The following is a 22,049-nucleotide window of genomic DNA, read 5'->3' as shown; positions in this document are numbered from 1 at the left end:
TCTGAACTTCACAAAACTTTGCCTTGTGGATATTAGAATACACGGCGAAATACCACACCGACAAACGCTACTTCGGATATAGCATTCGAGGTATAGACGTTGTTTGGATCCGATTCGTGTGGGAAATAAATAACGAAAAAGACCAAGATTCAACGACAGCAGACGGGACTAGTTTTCCTGGCGGAGTAATCACAGCGCGAGCAGACTACCGGTGCACAGTTGCGCCGCTTTAGCTCGAGCCAGAGCCGAGCGAGAGTCGCTCAGACCGGACCGTCTGACCCCGGGATGCCCCTGCGTGGCGTCTAATAAACAACTACAGCCACACAACGCCCTCGCCTTCCTTGCTTTTGGACGTTTATATTGGCGTTTCGTCCAAAAAACCAGCGTACTTTTCGACCCTGGACGGACTTAACCCCAAGTGAAAGATGTCAATCCTGCCCTTCACTCCCCCCATCGTGAAGAGGCTGCTGGGCTGGAAGAAGGGCGAGCAGAACGGCCAGGAGGAGAAGTGGTGCGAGAAAGCCGTCAAAAGCCTGGTCAAGAAGCTCAAGAAGACCGGCCAGCTGGACGAGCTGGAGAAAGCCATCACCACCCAGAACATCAACACCAAATGCATCACGATACCGAGGTGACGGAGGTGTTTTTGGCCGTGAAAACCTGAATTATGGTGCTGCGTTAAATCGACGGCGTAGGGTGCGCGTCGCCGCGTACCTTACGCCGTAGGGTCTGCGTCGGTGTAACGCGGAACCATAAATCAGCCTTGAGAAGTTGACGTTTCCCAGTTGCTTTCCGGCATGAAGGTTTCAAACTCTGATTTCCTGTCGTTTTATTTTTGCATCACCGCCTCTGAGCTAATGTCGAGTTGTGGCTTCAACCGGGGTCGTATTGTTGGAAACATATATGCAAAATGCACTTTCAGTGCGCTGAAACACCGCCCAGCGTGTCGTTAGGGACCGAACCATCGCCGCGGAAACAGCGTTATAAGCCGTGTATTAACGGGCCGGTGCATGTGCAGCAACACGGCAATGTAGTCCAAGTTATATAACTTGGCCTTAATCTAGGACGCTTTATACCGGTGTGGGTGCGTAGGCGAGCCTCGTACAGCCAGACTCTCTCTGTGTCCCCACACAGACATTTGTGTATCAATGCATCATTTAGAGAAATTATCATCTCTAATCAGTGGCGTCAATTCAGTCTTACTAAGGTATGGCAAGGTTTCGAGTCACAGAACGTAACTAGAGTATCAATCAACACGTCCAGCAAATACTCATCACACAAGTCTGCTATGGAGTTTATCTGTGTGGTCGAGAAAATTGGAACTTTTTCAAATGCAGTCTCACTCACTGCAAAAACTCAAAATTTTACCAGGAATATTTGTCTTATTTCTTGTTAAAATGTCTCATTTTTAGTCATTTTTAGTCTCATTACACTTAAAACAAGAGTCATCGCCAGAAAAATAACTTATTTGACCATTTTCACCTGTTTCAAGTAAATTTTCAATTGAAATAAGTAGAAAAATCTGCCAGTGGGACAAGATTTATCTTCTCATTACAAGCACAAAAAAAAATATTTTAAGTGAAAATCTACTTGAAACAGGTGAAAATTGTTGTTTTTTGAGTTTTTTGGGTCTTGTCTTAAATGTAATGAGTTTTTTTTTACTAAAAATTAGACATTTTAACTAGAAATAAGACAAATATTCTTGTTAAGATTTTGAGTTTTTGCAGTGTATAATAACTAGTGAAATCGATCAAGTTGTTCTGATTTGCATTTGTAGTTATTCTATATGTATTAAAGCGACACTACGTAACTTTTCCAACTTAATATCATATTTCCAGAGTCATTGTGATGGTACATCAACTTCCAACAGGTTTAATGACACCTCTGTCATGGTCTGAGGGGTCTGTATCACCTTCACTGGCACTATGTAACTTTGAGGAGCATGGTAGGAACCCTGCCACACTAAAAAACTACAAAACGTTACGACTTTGACTGCTTTACGGCATACGTCACTTCCCCCTCCTTCCCGATTCGCAGTCGAGACGAAAATGGGCGGGGCGTGGAGCGCAGAGCTCAGCAGAAGCTGTTGCTGTGTTAAGGCTGCAGCAGCTCCACATAACAGACGTGGGGAAAAGACCCTAATGGTTTAACTTTTCAACGGTTTCCTGCTCGGAGGCAGAACCACGCAGGCCAAGTATCTGATATAACAAAGTAAAAGAGTGAAAGAGCCGTCGGCTCGCTTTGGATCGCAGCTGTAACGACCAAACACCGGCTTCCACACAGTAAAGCCTGAATTATGGTTCTGCGTTAAATCGACGCAGACCCACGGCGTAGGGTACGTGGCGACGCGCAACGTACGGTGCATGTCGCCGCGTACCCTACGCCGTAGGCTCTGCGTCGATTTAACGCAGAACCATAAACAGCCTTAAACCACAAACACTCACACAGACGGGCGTCGGATCAAAACACGGGTTTTATTCCCCACTTCGCCAGCTAAACGCAGTTGCTGGCCAGCTCTCTGCGGAGCAATTAACCCCAATCTTCAGATAAAACTAGTTTGTTGAGGAAAAAATATTAACTCTATTTGTAGCTGCAGAGGAAAAAAATAATCTCACGAGGAAAACAAAAATATTGCTCACGCCTCTTCAACATAATATAGCAGTCAAAAAAAAAGAAAAGAGAAGTTACAAAACATGTACTGTATGTTGTACTATTATACAAATTTATTGAAACACATGGCTCTTCAGGGATTCAGGGATCTCTTAGGGATTTCATATGGATCCAGACCGTTAATAATCATTATTTTCTCCATATACCGCTCCCTGGCTTCCTTGTTTAAGGTATCCCGGTAAATTCCAGTTCCTTTCCAGCAGTTTAACATCTTTTTTTGCGTTCCTTCTGTTCACTTGGTGAAACAGAAAAGCGTCCTGTCTCCTCTCATCAAAACAAATGCAGCGACGGGACAGGAGTTTTCCGGCAGTACGCGCTGGTGCTCATGGGAAACGTAGTGTTCTTTCTGGTAAAACACTACCGATTTTGTCCACAAGATGCCGCCAAACTCAGAAAAGCTGAAAGTTACGTTGTGCTGCTTTAAGTAATAGAATAATCAATACAAATAGACAGAGTAATTCCATAAATGTATTTAAAAAAACAAACATTTACATTTTCCCTTGAAGCCAAGGTGTGGCGGCTGCCATACCTTGCCATACCCAATTGACGCCCCTGTCTCTAATGATTGACATCAAATTACTGTTGGAGGCTTCAGTCATTTACAATCATTCTCAACCTGATAAAAAGCTGCAGCAAGCACAGTGAATGACTGGCATATACAGATGATTACCCACAGGTTGTTACACTTTTTTACTTATAATAAGGATGTTTTCATTACATTTTGAAAGTATATGACCTTCATTTTCAGTGGTCAGATGACCTGTTATACCATGGTTTTACTGCATTAAAAGGAGCCTTATTGTTTTCAGCTTTCATTTTTCCCGACAGTGGTGAAGGGAAAGCATAAGAATGTCATTACACTGCAAAAACTCAAAATCTTACCAGGAATATTTGTCTTATTTCTAGTTAAAATGTCTCATTTTTAGTCAAAAAATCTCATTACACTTAAAACAAGAGTCGTTACCATAAATATAACTTGTTATTTGACAATTTCCACCTGTTTCAAGTAAATTTTCACTTGAAATAAGTAGACAAATCTGCCAGTGGGACAAGATTTATCTTCTCATTACAAGCAAAACATTTTTGTTCCACTGGCAGATTTTTCTACTTATTTTAATTGAAAATCTACTTGAAACAGGTGAAAATTGTTGTTTTTTCCAGAGTCTTGTTTTAAGTGTAATGAGATTTTTTTGACTAAAAATGAGACATTTTAACTAGAAATAAGACAAATGTTAAGATTTTGAGTTTTTGCAGTGTATGGACAACACAAAATTTCCAATGGCATGTTATGGAAATGCTAATGTAAAAGTATTGTCAGCTCTCAGGTACTTCTCCTCTTTTACCTCTGCTGTCATATATGGACATGCTGTTAAAGTTGTTCTTACTACTTCTATTTTTTTTCTTCTGTTATCAGATACCACAATGAGTCAGACACGGTTTCCAAAATAACAGCCATCTTAACCAATAGTCACTGATTTTACAATGGCAGTGTTGTTTGATAAAATAACCTGTGTCTCCGCTTTGATTCAAATTTTGAATGGATCTGAGAATATTGTTTCACGTACATATCTCACAGTCAAGCCGCTGTTCTGCAGGGCATACAGGTGAAAAATGAAAAACAAGCGCTGATGTTGATTTCTTTAACAGAATTCATCCTCAGTTGGTCATACACTGTGCTGGGTTTTGTTGTTTGTTAAAATATGTAGATCAAGTCACAAAGTTGAGCAGCAATTAAGCCAGCAACTCATTTTGTTGCTGACAAATGCATGGGGAAAGACTGTAGTCTCTGTGCACTGTTTCATGCACACATGAAACAAAATATGAGTGGTTTAAGAACGCTGTGCAGCAGTTTATATATGACTAGATGAAGCCCATAAGGAGGAAAACTACCTACTCACAGTAGCAGGGGTTCTGCAATGCCGTGGGATGGCCTTCCTGCATCTTGTACAGTTACGGTACAAACACTGGTGTGTTTCTACTTGAGAGTTCACCTAAAGGTGTTGCACTACCCTGTTCTTCCCTTTTCACTGAATTTACTACATAGGTTATCTAAGCTACATACCGTACATCTGTGTGTTAATCTTTTTTCTGGTAGCTCCTTTTTCTCCCATCTCCATAGCATGTCACATTGAACCACTTATGGACAAATAATTGACTTCCTTTCGTATAAATCCTCTTCTGTCGATTGATTAACTTTGTGAAGAATTAAAAAAAAACTTTTCATTCATTTCTTTCATTCATTCATTTTAAAATGTAGGGTCACAGGGGTCTGCTGGAGCCTACTTTTATGGCAAAAAGCAGAGCTACAACCTGGCTGGACCACCTGTCCTTCACAGGACCACACAGACAAACATCTACACACACTCAAACTCCTATGGGTAATAATTTAGATCTCCAATTAATCTGACATGACATTTATGTATCAAGAAAGCAATTTCTACAATGTCTGTCCAGTGTAACTCAGACCATGTAAGCGTGCATGTACGACTCACAGCTATTTATAATTCTTTGTAAACCCTGCAACATTTATTTTTATATGTTGCCGTGAATGGCCAACAAAAGCCCCAAACCTTCGCTTGCACCCTCAAAACTCCACTGGCATGTGTGTGTTACTCAGATGTGTACAGCATAACGTGTCAGATGAAAGTTGAAACCGTAATAGACACTCCCACATTCTTGTTTGCTGCAAGTGTGCATATCACAGCTTTCAGAAGCATGGGCTAATGTTTAGGACTAAGCCAAGCCGGAAAGTTAAATAACGTTTGTCATGATCTAGGGTTCGTATTTCCCACCACTAATGCAGAAGGGAAGAGGCAGAGTGCGTTAAGATGACCCGAGATCCGAACTGGCTGTCAGTGTGGGCTAACAGAGTCCCTTGAGAGCTGCTATTTCTATTAATTCCCATGTGCTTTTCCTTGCTGACAGCAGCTGCCTGCATGTTCAGGCTTGTCTACTGGGTGGTGGGGGTGTGGGGGACGCTTCGACATATGAACTTTCAGATGAGGCTCATTGCTGCTGCCCTTGATGATGCTTTGCAATGATGCTGAGAGCAAAAGGAAGAAGGCACTTGTGTATTGATTGCGTTGATGGTTCCGTCTCCTAGTGGAATAGCAGAAACCTGTCATCATGTATCAATTTAGACTCTAAATTGTAGAGTACTCGGAAAAGAAAAGAAAAACAAAACAAAAACAAGAGTTTCAAAAGGCCAAATACCAGGGTAAGAAAACTGATCTCAGGGAGTATTTTATTGTGTTGTACTAAAAAAAGTTGCTATTGTTAACTGCTCTTCCCGCTTGTCATTTTTTATCCGTCAAATCGGCCTAAAGTTACTACATTGAGTTTAACAAGATCATTGGAAACGTCAGCTGTTCTTAAAGGTCTTAGACCTGGTAGAATAATTGGACTCTTTCTGGCTAAAAAATGTAATGTATCATACTGTGGTGATTTTTTTTCCTTTTTGAACAGTTATTTTTGGCCGAGAGTGGTTGTTGTTTTCGCAGTAGCAGGAAGTTGGCACGTGAGTGTATGTCCCAATAGGTTTACACTAGAGATAAAGCCTTCATCTGATGAAGAAAACGTTAGTCACAAGTGCTTTGATTCTTAGTACCCCTTGCGCTTGAGGAAAACTATGCCAGGTTTTGACTATGACTTTGACTAGACAGTCGCTTTACTTGCTTATCAAGTCATGATGGTTCTGACAATGATCAGTTTTCCTAGACACTAGTCAAAGTGAAAACTGGAGCTCCTGGTCAAGTTCAAGTCTTAGTCACTCAACAAAAAGTAATTTTGGTATTGTGGTATTGACCGACTCTGCCTCCCTCTCTCCTCAGTTTCTTCTTTTAAAATTCTGACATTGTGGTATTAACCGAGTCTTTCCTCTGTTTCTGCTTTTAAAGGACTGATTTCCTGCGAGCTGTAAAATTGGGTTAGTCACAAACATTAGTGTGTAAAGTGCACCAGTAAATTGGAATCTACTGGTTTCTGTTGATTTAAGGGTGGATTTAAAGTGTGGCACTTTGAAGAAAATCAACGCGACGAGTATGCATTTTTTTTTCCCTTCTGCTTTAACAGTCAAGATACCCATTTGTGAACAAACCCAAATGTATTGTATGTTGGTAAAACTAAAGAAAAGTGGAAAGTAGATACAAATTTAGTAGCAACTAAAGGCGAGGTTGATTGGATGGGTAAAGAATTATCCCAGACTTCGGCAGATTCCAGCAGTTTTTCTTTCAAAAGATGAACCAGAGGAGTGGTTTATTTTATTTTCATAAAACACACAAGTTTGAGGAGTTAAACTATTGTTTTCTTATAAAGTTTGTATAATTACTTAACTTTTACTTTCTCCTTTACGGTCACTTCCCACATTGAACTAAACCACATATGTTTTCTTCTGACTAACTAACCCATTCTGTGACTAAACATGCCCACGATTTCACCATGGTGATTTCCATATTTACAGAAGTGATTTGTAACAAACATTTGATGTTATATTGCCAACAAATAAGGATTTAATTACTATTAGCATATCTATTTTTTCAGTTTAATTAAAAGAGGCATCACCACTTCCTACTTCACAAGTTTGAATTATTGGACTATTTTTGTATTGTTGTGCACAAGAGATAAGTGAAGCACACACCTTTGAGTATGCTTTAATTTAAATTGGAATATCATTTTCCAGCGCTGACACTGACACATATGCACACAAGCACACATGAACATGATTATTTTGACAGGAAGAAAAATTAAGTCATTTCAGTCAAAGACAAAGCAGCTGCACCCAGGTGCAATTTTTTCTCACTTATACATTCTGTGAAGTAGACAAATTTAATGTTTCATGGCAGGGACAATTGGTTTGGTACAATGCATTGAAGTTAGACACGTGCCATAGCCGACTGTGCAAAGAGCATCCTCTTCACAGCACAGTGATTCAGCAACAGGGTGTCTTCAGTCTTCAGAGACTTCTTCAGATCCACTGCAGCGCTATAGGAGATCCTTCCTGCCCACAGGAATAAACCTATACAATGACTCCCTGAGGAAACTGAAACCATGAAAACTACTGCAATAATACATTTTCCGCTCGGGATCAATAAAGTATTTTTCAATTAAATTGAGTTTGCATAGTGCCCACTTTTAAAAAAAATGAATCCTGATTCGGAGTCTTCATACCCAGATTTGAAGCTGAAGTGACTTTCATGAGTCCCAACATTGTTACTGACGTGTGTCGGTAGTAATAGTGAAACTACGAATTATTGAAGGTTTTTCCCCTTTTTTTTCCTCACAATAAACAGATCAGCAGTTTCTGGGTTTCAATTTACTTCTATAGCAATTAATAGATTTTAGTCTGTTATTGAAAATAATACAGATAATATTAGACAGTCATTTAGTCAAGTTTTTCATGTCAATCGATTATTATTTCAGAAGCATCGTGTACCTTTTTTGTAGCAATATATAACATAGAGAAGTGATTAATAGAAACCTATGTATGGAGGCGACTCTGTAGGATAATTAGAAACCTGTTAATTTAGCTGATTCTGTCTTCCGAGAAAGTTAACAATAGGTGAGAATTTTACCAGTAGTTTATCAAGGTAACACTGGTGGTATGTTGAAATAAATTATTCAAGGTGTGTGATGCATTTATGTGGTATGTTAGTTGTGTCTTTTCACAGAGCCTGTGGGAGTGGATTCCTCACACTTACCCACCTTAACTTACTCTGGGTTTGGGCCAGTGCTTGGGAACAGATTTCCCTCCAGGCAAGTGTACAGCCTGATTCACACTTCTGCGTGTTAGGGCAGGAAAGGGAGAGGGAGAATGGATGGAATGAGTAAGGAAGGAAAAATAAAAATAAAAGCCAAAGAGTGAGAGTAAAAGTACCAATTAAGAAGGATAAAAGTAGAAAAGAGGGCTGAGTGACTAGTACACTTAACGCAGAAAACACTGGGAAAAAAACACATTTTTTTCACGAGAAAAGACATGTCCACAGCTGTTTTTCTTTAAAAGTCAGCTGTATTTCAGAGATTTCCACATTCATTGATATGTGGAGGCATTTGCCCACTGTTTGGTATAAGTTTGAAAGTTATATAAGATCGTCAGCTTATTACAAGATTTTGTGTCAAATTTGTGCTTATTATACTTCTCATGCAAAATTTTGGGAAATCATATTTTTATTAAAAGTATTTAAATGAAGCTTTACTCCTTAAACCAAACCAAGTTTTATCTGTCACGTTCATTGTGTGCTTTTAGGAGCTTTGAGGGTGGAATGAGAGCAAGTGTTCAAGAGATAAACGGAGAGTATAATGTGCTGAACAGGAGCTGGGGATTCCCAGTATTGTGTCTGGTGCTGTCAGGGACTGCATGTCTTTATATTGGGAGGGGGAGGACGTATTAATGTTTGACAGATGTAAATAAAATACTGGGGGAAAAAATCTAAATACATGAGATACACACTGAAATAGAGTTATGAAAGAAAATGGTAAACCTGAGAGCCATGGCTTTATGAGGGAAAGGAACAAAACAAGTTTGTTAGGAAAGTCTCTTGGATTTCCAAGCTTATCAGATAGAGACTGTGGTTTGTGTGGTTTGAGTCAAAAAAAGAAAGGATAAAAAGAAAGTAATAGCTGGGCTAGAGCTAGTTTGTTTTTCCACTGCACGGTAGGCCAATACTTAAAAGAGGTGTGTTACGTGTATCTGGATGACAGACGACATTAAACACACTTAGACACGGCGTTACAGCTACTGTGTCAAGTACACATTACCAACACATGTACTGCTCCATACTCCAAATACTTATTTAGTACACATATTTAAGCTGTTTTTTCAGTGGTCTTACTCTTACTGTACATGTTGTACCACTTAGAGGTCTGATTTTCTTGTCTGTATGTGTGTATCTAATGTGTTCAAAATGTTTCTTTGAGACTTTTATTTTCATTTTGTGTAATCCGTTTTTAGTTGTCTTATAAGATACAATGCTTTGGTACAACTAGGGGTTGTAAAATGATTTTTTCCTCTTTTCTTTTTTACATCTGTCTGCATACATATTAATGGTTAGTACCATGAGGGATGTGTTGAAGGATTTTTAGGCATGTCCTAAAATGCTATTTTTCGAAGCTCTCCATTTATTGTCTTTAATAACCAAATATGCTAGCTTTTCTTCCGTTATTACAGCCAAGAAGCTGGACCATTAAGTGTATTTCATTTTAGCTTTAATAATAACAATCAGCCAACATCACACTTCAGTTTAAGATTATTCAACATTTGAAGGATTATATTATTTGTGTGAGCATTTCTATTGTTTTAGCAGGATTAATGTAGAAAAAAAGATCCTATGGAATTACTTTTAACTTTTATTTTGCCACGTACATTTACAGACCATTGCTTGCGATTTTGATCTGTTATGTTGTGGGACGAGATGCAGTGCCAAGGGGTACAAGGGTCGCAAAGTACCAACCAGAAGTCTAGTGGTTTGATTCCTAACCATGCCGCTGAACCCTGATATGCTATTCAGGGTACATGATTGTTGAAAAATAGCTCTGTTGTGTATGTATAACATAAGTCCAGTAGTATGAGTCATTTTTGTGTGAACAGTGTAAAAACCCGATAATCGGCCGTCGGGCAGTCGGGCAAGGTCTGTGACTGGAGAGCGGTTGGTGTGTCCCGTGCAGTCGTCCGTCGACGTCTGCATCAGCGTTCATTTTGGCTGATTCGACATGTAGAATCGGCCACGAGCCGTCGGCCCCTATGAACATCTGATTGGTGGAGTGGTAGCCCTTGCCTAGCGAATCAGAGTTAATTGGAAATGACAATGGTACAGTAAACATACTAGATAAACAGTGATGACACAGACGCTACTCTACACTCTATCATGGCTTCGGTTTGGATTTGGATTGTGTTTGACTGTGTTGTGAACGCCAGTATTTTCATTATTATCCATTGTATTTTTGATTCTTCTCGACCTCTATCAGAAGTGAAAACACTGTCTGATGACAACGGGCTCTGTTCAGAACTCTGAACTAGAGCGATCCGTGATTTACGTTTGTTCTTCTTTCCTTTTCTTTTTGGGCGACGATGACTTCCTCTGTCAAAAATATCTGATTTATTAACTTGTGTGATGAACAAAATTTGCTGCTTATATAACAATATAAAAATAAAAAAGGATGGGCAAAGTGCTTTTCATAACCACATCTCCCAGACCGTTTAAGATATCTAGAAAAATCAATATTCCTTTAAGAAGTGTTGCAAGTTCCAATACACAGATAGATGATACATGTGTGATGATGTACCCAACTAATATTCGATTATTACATTTGTTGGTAATTAATTTGTCGTAGATTTTTGTTAACTACATCAATGATTTGCTGCAGCCCTGCATTATACAGAAAACTAAAAAACAGTATGCCGAGCTGTAACAGGTGTGATTTAGAGGACAGAACATATTTTCTTGAAAAGATATTTCTGACAATATCAGATGCACTGAAAATGATTATATTATATAAATTAACCTGACTCTAGAAATAGAAACAGGGAAATAATGAGTCGCTCTTTGTTTTTTCTCACCCCTTTTTTTAAAAACGATTATATACTTAGGTGTGTTTCAAGTTCGTCATGTCGTTTTTAGACAAGCACACATGCACTCTTGTTCACTTAGGCAGACTAAATTTCAAATCACACCTGAATCATCCTAGACGGTGTTGCTCAGAGGGGACTCGGTACAAGGCGGGTCATAGAGAGTTTACGTGTATGGTCTTTTTCTGTGTGGCTTGCTGATCTTATGACGGCACTCAGTTGCCCTCTTCAGGGCTGTTCAGGATTCCAGCCATTGTTTGATTTGTTTGAAAGACTGGGAATACAACTGTGAGTCAAGACAGATGAACGTGCTGTCTGTGAGCCCTTGTGTGTTTTAGGGCCGTAGTATCTGTCTCGCAGTGTTTATTTCCCTCTAATCTAAGAGTGACAAACTGAATGAGTCAGACTTATCACTACAATGCAACAGAATTGTTGTTTTTTTTTGTTTCACAAGTCACACAGGGAACATAATGTTTTTTTTCTCTTGTTGAAATATGTTACTTAAACTGTGTAACTTATATGAAGCAGCATATGCACAAGTGGTGCTCTATTTAGGCTGTATGAAATATCGTGCTCAGCTAAAAAGACAACAATTTATGAATATGTATGTAATTGTACTGGTTTCTGTGTCTGTGTATAGATGCATGTGGTTAGTCAGCTCAGAGGAATGCTCTTTCTGCCCTCTGGGACTTTGGGGAGGGCGTGGGCTGTTGTTTGGATTGTGGTTTGCACCACGGGTGGAGGGGTTAGAGACAGCTCTGCCTCGACTTGGCCCTGGCTGTCTCACTATCTGCGGGGGAGTGCTCATGCACAAGGCAGTCACACACACACACACACACACACACACACACACACACACACACACACACACACACACACACACACACACACACACACACACACACACACACACACACACACACACACACACACACACACACACACACACACACACACACACACACACATAGTGACACCAGACAACAAATGCTCCTTTGTGCTCCTCTGCCTGCTACTGCTTCAGCTGCTGTTGCAGTTGCTGGATTACAGCTGGATGTGTATAGGTAAACAACTTGCTGTGGAGATGCAGAGATTATAAAAGGAGTTATTTTTTACAAATGAAAATAAGTGAAAGTCTTAATGCAGAAATGCAGAGGCAACAGATGGCTGAAGAGGTTTGTAAAAGTGAAAAAAAAAACTGAGGTCTAGAGCTTCCTAAAAATATCACTAGATTAGTTAATTAAGGTTAATTAAGGTTAATTAATTATGGGAATTGGTTTAAAAAAAAAAAAAAAATATATATATATATATATATATATATATATATATATATATATATATATATATATATATATATATATATATGTGTGTGTGTGTGTGTGTGTGTGTGTGTGTGTGTGTGTGTGTGTGTGTATATATAAATGCAGAATTCCTGAAGAAATTGTAATTTTTGTGCTCCCAATTTAATTTAATTTAAATGTAACAATTAATTTCTTTTCCTTAATCAATGTGCCATTTTACATAATATTCATTGCGGTGCAAAAGGCAACCCTAATTTTGTTGTTAAAGGTTTTGCATCGATATTTCTAGTCTCTTTGAAGCACAAACAGAGAATACAGGAATATGGCTCTATTAAACTAAATACAATAATTTATATATTTATAACATCTGGGACAGTCCTTAAAAAACATTACATCTGTGAGTTGACTTGAAGGTCACATGGAATACTGATGGTTGCTTGTAGTAAACTCAAAAAAAAAAAAGGCCAGTAATTGACCGAAATATAGATTGGTTAATATTATCTATTGTTAATAAACATAGATTGTGATTTATTAACAATAATAATAATAATAATAATAATAATAATAATAATAATAATAATAATAATAACAATAATAATAATAATAATAATAATAATACATTTAATTTATTTAAGGCACCTTTCAGGGCACTCAAGGTCACTTTTACAGTGCACACAACATTGATAACAGGATAACAATTTAAATGCAATAAAATAAGAAATGAAATCAGAAATCACCAGTAGCTGAGAGGGGGAGAAATTAAAGTGACTAGACCAATTTGGGTTTTTAGATGGGATTTGAAGAATCTTTGAAGAATCCTTGATTAAAAAAAGAGTAGTAGTCCTTAAGGCTTTAGTGCTGTACTATGAAACTTGCTCTACTTTTGCACTGCTTGGAGCATAGTTCATAGTTTCAGGTATTGTTATTTACACTATGTTAGTCTCTTTCCCATTTACAGATTGCAGTCAGATAGTCAGTCTCCATCGTTACTCTGAGCACTTAAAGGCACATATGTCAACCTATCAAATAGTGATGTTCCAATTGATCAGTGGTGATTGGAACTGGCTTGTTTTCATCATCATGAAAGGTGAAAATAAACCCATAGAGAAACAACATTCAAAATATTGGTGACAGTAAACTTGATCCCGCACTTTAAAGAGCATCAGTCTACTCACAGCACACGCACAGCTGGCAGCCTATGTTACCTTCAACTGGTTGACTATATTACTGTATTCAGGTAATTACTCTTTTTGAAAAGAAAATAGAAATGGACTGACTAGGCCTTTATGGAATTTGTAATCCATCCATCTTTCTGCATCTTATCTGGGGCCGCATGGCCTGGGCCTGTGCAGACCTCCCTCTTCATAGCCACCTCCTGTAGCTCAACCAGAGTCACATTGGGGCTTGGAAAAGCCCGCTAAGAGATATCATCTCAGTAGCAGTAGCAAGTCTGACCCCAGTCCTCCTACTGGGACATGTTTGAGGGACCTACCCAAAACACCAAGCAAAGGATGCCATTGTGCAATTGCATACAAATAAATACAAAGTAACTATGTTGCGCATTGTTGGTTGATAGTCTAGTGAGGTGACAGATCTATTCACCTGAAAGATCATTCATTCATTTCACTTAGCTGATAGACCTGACTGCGCTTCTGGCTGCACATTTGACCATAGGAATAAAACTTAGTTGGATTGCACCCAAAATAAGGCTTGTATTGATGACTAGTATCTTGACTTTCCTTTGTCAATTATTTTTTCAAAGAGAGACATACAGCTCCGTTTTAACTATTATAACTAATAGTTCCCAGTCCTCCATTTACTTCCCAATTTTTTAGTCCAGACTGTTATTTGTCGTCTGGCCTGGCTGATCATGTGTCTCCCGGTTTCCTATTTCACATTAGGGCCTCCTTCACTGGTCCCAGTAATGTAAGATATTGCCTATATGCAGAAGTCAGATTTTCTTTTCCCTCGCACTCTATGGTTGGTCTCCCTCTCCCCAAACTCCACCTTTGGTTGAAAGAAAAAAAGAAGTCTGATGGCTTTTCCAGAGTGAGAAGGAGATGTGTGTGTGGAATATGATTCTCCGCATGAGCCTCGCTCTGCTGGAATGTGTTCTCCAGCCAACATTGGTATGCTTTCTTTCTGCAATGAAGTCTATGGCTCTGGGTCCATGATAATGAATGTTTATTAAATTATTAGTAAAAAAAAAAACAAAGCAAAAAAAGCAAAGAAGAAATGTGTAGAATAGTGATGGGACCAGTCCAATCTCACTAGATCCAAAAGGAAGCCGATACTGACGTAATTCCCTGATTGGTTATCGGAACGACAACTTAGATCACAAATATTCAATTACAGTTCAAGCATTTAAGTTTTGCTGTTGAAATAGCATTGCCTGATTTATCCTAACCAGCTGGAGCACTGTTGTATTTAGCTGATGCCAAGGGGTAATTTTAGTTTCTGTAGCCTGATAAATCAGACCCACTATCTATCTAGAAAGATATTGGGTCTGAAAATGAACCATAACTCCTCCCAGTCCAAGCGGTGGCACCACCAGTTGCTTATTATTGTTAGTACACACTACAACCAATCAGAGCAACGGACAAGGTGACATATTTCGAGCGCCGAAAACAAATTAATGGGAGAGTGTGTTGCGTAGAACAGTAAATTAAACTTTTGCTGCAGCCTGTTGGCAAAACAGCAAATACACCTACCTTACAAAGGAATGATTTGAGTGCCATCTGTTCAATAATGGAAGACAAAGTCAATGCCAAAGTTAAATCAAATGTTCTTCATCTGCAGCCACCAGTGCTGTTTACCATCCAGATCAAATCACTGCTCTGCTGTCATCATGTTCTCCCAGAGACTGTCTACATAGATAGACTGGTTTGATTGGCTCCCCATCACTTTTGGGCAGCTTTAATGAGCTCTAAGGGATGGTAGCTTGATGGTAAAACAAAAAAAAAAAAAACAGTTTTGATAGTAGAGTCACTATCAGTATAAAGAGGTATAGATGTGAATAGGATTGGAGCTGGGGAAGAAATGTATGGAAATACTTTTTTGAGAAATGTTAATAAAATACCAAGAAGGTTGACTTCTGTTAATTTATATATTTTTTTCTTCCGTCACTCAGGATCAGAGTAGAATAATTTATTATTTAATATCATTGCATCATGCGATTAAGCTAAAAGTATTGTTGGTATTTAAACTTTTAGACATTTAGCATAACTTGCACATAGCTCTGTATGTATAAATGTATTAGGGCTGTGCGATTAATCGATTTTAAATCTAAATCGGATTTATTAATCACAATCGATGTTAAAAAAGGAAAATCGGAAAATCGATTTTCCTTTTTTGCAACTGGCTGCATTACAGACAGCCCGTCTAGTCATCTTTGTTTGGTCAAGAAAATTGTAAATGTTGTCACTTTACTAAACTCAAGGAGGATTTACAGTATCTTTCAATTGCACTTCATTCCCAATAGGGAAATTTGTTTGCTATTTTTCTTTAAAAATAAAGATAAAATATTTGAAACAATTTATTCCATTGTCTTTTGTAGTTTTACCAAAAAAATTGGAATCGAAAATCGCGTTTTCAGAGAAAAAAATCTGGATTTTATTTTTGTCCAAAATCGCCCAGCCCTAAAATGTATATTTATATTTATTTCGTATTTACTGCACTATAGGTCCGTTTACATCTTCACACCGGTCACTGTCCACTTCTTCTGTATCAAACTGTGTCATTTTTTATTTTAAAGGGGAGCTATTATGAAAAACACATTTTTTCTTGCTTTAACATATAAAGTGGTCTCCCCTCAGCCTGCCAACTTAGAGAAGGAGGAAAGCAACCAAATTCTGCAGTGTCTGTACAGCCGCCCGGATGAGCCGTCCAGTGTGATGTGGCTTCTACGAGCCGTTCAGATTCTGCTCCTGTCGTGACGTCACGACAGGAGCGATGCATGAAACCACGCCCACAACTAACTCCGCCGGCCGGAGCATTTTTTTGTAGCGGTGTATCGCGTCATTCGCGTCGTCACTTCAGGCAGCCAATCAGCACGGTGCCTCATTATCATAGCCGCCCTGCCCACTCAGAATCCCAGATAGAGAATGAGGTTAGAAACGGGGAAGATAAAGACATGGCTCAGAGGCTGAATTTCTAATTTATTTAGCAAAAACAATCAAAAGCTTGTTTTAAAGACATTCAAGGCCTGTTTAAAATGGGTATTAGATGCCATAATAGGTCCCCTTTAACTTAGTACTCGCATCTTGACACTTAACATGATAAACATGAACAATTATCACTCCCAAAGAACAAAACCTACTCAAGTTCGCATGATGCCAATATATTTTTAAGGTAGCTATATTGATAACTTAAGAACTCAAAAAAGACTAAAAAATATTCTCAATGGAATATCTAACAGATACTGTGGTGATACCCACTACCCAGGTTAGTTCTTTGTGTCATTTTTGAAATAAAAGCAAAATAAATGTGACTTTCAGAAAGGCTGAGTGCAGATAAGACACTGGTTGATGTCATATTAAAAAAAAAGAAAATAAAAAGATAATGTCATGTCATGTAGCTAATTATATGAATATCTTGCTAACAGTAAGTAACAGGTTCTTTTGAATTATGGCACAACTAGGGGTGGGCGATATGACCTAAAATTAATATCACGGTATTTTTCATCTTTTGAACGGTGACGGTATAATATCACGGTATTTTTTGGTACGTTTTGGGAGGAGTAGCCTGTCCTGTCCCTTTATGTGAATAAGGTTAATATTTTTATAATATAATAAGTAAATGGTTGTATCCTTATCAAAAAGAGACATGGGAGAGTATTATGCATTCTCAACATATTTATTTGGCAAAAAACCTAAAGATCTTACATATATATATATAAATATAAATATAAATATATATATATATATATATATATATATATATATATATATATATATATATATATATATATATATATATATATATATATTTATTTATTTATTATATTTATTTTTATTATATTATATTTTAAATATTTTGTAAACCTGTCTTAAAATGTAATACTGGACCTCGGTTGGGCTGGTTGGACAGCGGGTGGTGGAAAATTTCCCTTAATTTTATTCTCTTATTCTCTAATTTTCTTCTAAAGCCCGCGGTACAGGTGTGTTTTTTCGAGAGAAGAACATGGTTATGGGTATTTTTTTCTTTTGGGCAAAAAGATTATTTTAAACAGACATTCATTAATTTTTTCTCCACCTTGAAGTCGGCAGGTTGAAACAGCGCTCTGCGCTCCGCTGCCGTCAAAGACCCGCCCAGCTCCACTTCTGATTGGCTAGTGTTAGTTTGGTTGAGCGCCAGAGCTGCTTTCCTCTCATTCCATTGGTAGACGAACTCGGTTGACTCAACCTTTTTTTTTCTCTCAAACCTTTTTTTTTTTTTTTTTTTTTTTAAAGCACTCAAACTCGCACGCCGAGAAAAAAACTCCGTACGCCGGAGATCCGGCACGGTGCCGGAATACTTTAAGCCCTGCATTTCTTACTACTCTTGTCGTAAGGTGTAGCAGTAAAGGATGCCTGCAGTGAAAGCTGTAGTCTTGGGACCGCTGCTCCGCTGGTTCTGCAGCAGCACCAGCGGTCCAGGCGGTCCCAGTGGGACCAGCTGCTGGTCCCACTTGCGCTCGTTTTGGCCCGGGTTGCCTCTTCATATTCACGGGCGTGCGTGTTTTTTAAGTGATGAAACAGCTTGCTTGTGTTTCCACCTCTTGCTGTCACAACACGGCAGCAAACCTTGCATATCACCGACGTTTTTAATTCCTTATTTAGGCTTATTATTTTATAATTGATTTATTACGGTATTGACGGTATTGCAAAATCCATGTCGTGGCGCAGTTTCACACCGGTGATGACTATGACACCGGTGTACCGCCCACCCCTAGGCACAACCACAGATTAAATTGTTTTAAAGTTCATACAGTTTCACATTTCTGTTCCTTAAAATCTAACTCACTTGTCTCGCATGCAAAGACAAGGAGAAGTAGATGAGAATATGTAGTATTTGAAAATATTCCAAACTGAGAATGGATGCAATAGCTATTGATTATTGGTATTGTATCAGCCATTCAGAAGCAGTCAGATATTGGTTATCTATTTTGGCTTGATTGTCAATATTGCACATACCTAAAAATAACCTCAGCAATGATGTGAATCTCAAATATTTGTTGAGTAGCTGTGCGTCAGACCTTCATAGTTAAAGCAATTCCTTATCCAGCATGTTTTCTCTAGTGACGTTAGCGGGGTAGCAGTTTTCTTTTGCAAAATCTTATTGGATTGCAGCCCTACTAGTCATGGTTTGACCGAGAGGCCACAGACTTTATAAACAGCACAAAGGATATTTCAACCTTCTCAACCTCCACTCTGTCACCCCCTTCACCCCACACGCAGTACCAGAGGCTTGTCCTTGAGGGTGGAGGGATGGGGGGACAGACGGAGGAAGGGGGTGGGTGGATGGGTTTAAGGGTTTCATCCCAGGCTCTGAGTTACCCTGGACTGTTCAGACTCATTGTCTTGCAACTCCCTCCTTTCTTTGTCCATCAGTCAGCATCCTCTCCCTTTTTACACAGAAAAAACTGATTGTGACCAATGTTACTGCGTATTAAGGGACATTTTAAAGTTCAAAATTGTTTATTTTCAGTTAAAAATGTAAATGAAGCTTCTTAAGTAGCAAGGATGGGTAATAACAAAAACACAGTAGGTAAAAAGTGTCTCAGAAGTCTGAGTTCTGGCATCCTTTTAGTGAGTTTTAAGTGTTATTTGCCCGTGAAGCTTGGCAGAGAGTTGTAAAAATGAATCTATGTCAAAAGGTCCAAGCCCACAGGGAAGGAGTGTGTGTGTGTTCAGCACTGCTCAGACTATTTCCAGCATGAACACACACACAGTGTATATGTTTGTGTCTCTGAGCGTAGCTGGGCATGCCTCAGAGTGTTTGCTTTGGCCCCCTCCTCCCCAGCTTAGTGAAGCACAATCTGCTCCGTCTGTCTGTTTAGTGTGTCAGCCATAAACACACTTATCTACAATTTGTAGATATCTACTTATCTTTACAATCACCATTATCCACATCTTATTTTTTTATTCATTGAAATCATTCCTTCATTCAGATAAATATTTTTTTCTAATACCTTGTGAAGTATAGTTATGTTATAGTTATATATATATTATTTCTCACATTTTTGTATGTGTGTGTGTTCTTGCACAGACTGCATTAGCTACCATCTCCACTGGCATACATGATGTTTGGTTGTAAGGTCAGGTTTAGCCTCTGCTTCGGGTCATTGAACACGATGCCAATAACAATGACACAGATTCCCTTATGTAAAAAAAAAAATCAATTTGTCCTTTTTTCCTTTTATTATCAATTTCACTTCTGACCGTTTCATGACAGAAATACCAGTACTGTCATGGGGGTGTGGTACTATCGTTAGTCAAGGGAGTATTTTCTTTAATTTTTTAAACTAAGAGCAGGCCTCCTTGTTGTAGCGCTCATATTATAGTGCTCTCCCTCAAACCACTGCCTACATGCGCAAACAACAAACATCCCTATTTGATTGCAGATAAACTCTGCTTCAGTGTTGCTCATACAAATATCCTATACTCCCTTCTTACATTTAAGCTTATTCTGTGCCTTTAAAGAATGTTTTGCATTTGGATTACGCTTCTGTTGTGTTTCTATGTACAATGGACCCCCCCTAGAAAAAACAGAAAAGGATGTGACTAAAATCAATTTGCCAGTCGAATGTTGATGGCACTTTTTGTTTGGGTGTGAGCTTGTTTTACGTTGCAGAAATACACTCCTGATGATACTGAGTAACTCACGTCAGCAGTTGATCACTTTAATTTAGCATAATCACCATAACCAGTAAAATAGGACCATGCATCACTGTAACGATCCTATCAGGGAGTAAATGGGAAGTTTTGGTCTGTGCCGGTCTGGCTGTCCACTTGCTGGCTGCATTTTATTCCATGATATCGCCAAGATGGATATAAACAGAATGATGAAAGATTAGATGGACTTTTTTTTTTTTTTATTTCAATGCATATCCCAAACACACACACATATATAAATGTTCAACTGAACAAAAATCACATTGTTTGTCTAAGTTATAAATAAATTAAATCCCCCCAAACATGACGGTACTAGGTTCTGTTGGACAAACAGTTAGAGGTCATCTCTTCCGGCTCACCCCACTTGAATGAGTCTTGGAAGTTTACAGGTCCCTGTAAACGTAGAATAAAGACAGGAGATAAACACCTGCCTCTGTGTTTTCACGATGAGGCGAAAGTCAGTGGTAAACTGACTCAGTTGGTTTCAGCTCTGTGTGATCAGAAGTATGTTTCCATCCATCCACTACTTTAAGGTCTTTAGAGTTTGCTGCTTTTCCTCAGGTATTAAAACTGAGTTTTTAACAAGTCAAACCAACATTGAGAATTTTGGGTAAGTAAATAAGCTTTGGCAATAATAACAATCTTTGTTATGTAGTTAGCAGCGGCTGCAGAGAGTGACTGAGGGATGAAAACTGATTGGTTAAATTATTGAAAGTCTTCTGAGTCATGTCTTAAGTCTCACGCACAAATACAGGTTCACACAGTTATCATTGGGAAATTTCATTGACGTTTATTAATTTGTACATTTAATCCAAACCCTAACCCTTGTCTTGACCGTAACCAACCCTAAAGTGAACCATTAATTAAAACCTTTGAATGATACAGGCACAAAAGATTTCAAACAGACCAACAGAAATGGGGCAGGAGTGCTTTCAAGAGTTACTGTGAAGAAGCACCTCCAAATGCCAGATGTTAAATTAGTGGCTGCAAGTTTCCGTCCCTGCTTTCTACTGAGAGTTCACCTGCATTACCTGTTAATGCTGTACATGACATCATCAGCCCAGTCTTTCCCAGGCAACAGATACAGAGCAGCACATCAATGAATTCATGATCTCTGGAGGTATCAGCCAAACCAACCAGTAACACTTTCTAAAGCATGTTTATCCTAGGTTTTATAAGTTGTTTTGGATCAACAGGATGTTGAAAGGACTTTTTCTTTTACTGCCAAAACCAACATGCCATTGCTCTGGGTGGTCTGAAACGGACTGTCTGATTTGTGATTGTTTTTAGAATCCACATCTAAGCAGATGTTGACCATTAAACAATGCTTGAATGGTTTGATGAACTATGCGTTCGTATGTTAACTATTAGAATGTGAAATACATGGGACAATAAGAGTTGAAGCAGCTGGGCAGCAGAAAACTGGGCATCAGAGTACATGCAAATTCCATTAATAGCATAATTTAGTGATGAGTTAATTTTCCTCAGGCCACGGGATCTCTGCTTTTATGTCTCGAAAAGCTGTGCAGTTTTTCACCTTGTGACACACAGCCCCTCAAATATACAGTCTGACAAAGGGATTTCTGTTCTTGATTGCACATAATGAAACTGCACTGTAAACATTTATCAAAACATTGATTACAAACG

The 22,049-nt window shown here is 38.6% G+C and overlaps 1 protein-coding gene across 1 annotated transcript in view; it reads left to right on the top strand.

The window, feature by feature from the left end:
- Window positions 1-210: 210 nt before the first annotated feature.
- The window catches only part of smad3a (SMAD family member 3a), a 35,930-nt gene continuing 14,091 nt past the window's right edge, over window positions 211-22,049 (top strand). Inside the window, exon 1 of the mRNA XM_061739883.1 lies at window positions 211-628. Coding sequence (XP_061595867.1) covers window positions 426-628 — 203 coding nt within the window. The 5' untranslated portion in view covers window positions 211-425. The remainder of the gene's footprint in view (window positions 629-22,049) is intronic.

This window comes from Cololabis saira, chromosome 2 (assembly GCF_033807715.1).
Source record: "Cololabis saira isolate AMF1-May2022 chromosome 2, fColSai1.1, whole genome shotgun sequence".
NCBI classification, from domain to species: domain Eukaryota; kingdom Metazoa; phylum Chordata; class Actinopteri; order Beloniformes; family Belonidae; genus Cololabis; species Cololabis saira.
This window is presented reverse-complemented; position numbering and strand designations above follow the sequence as displayed.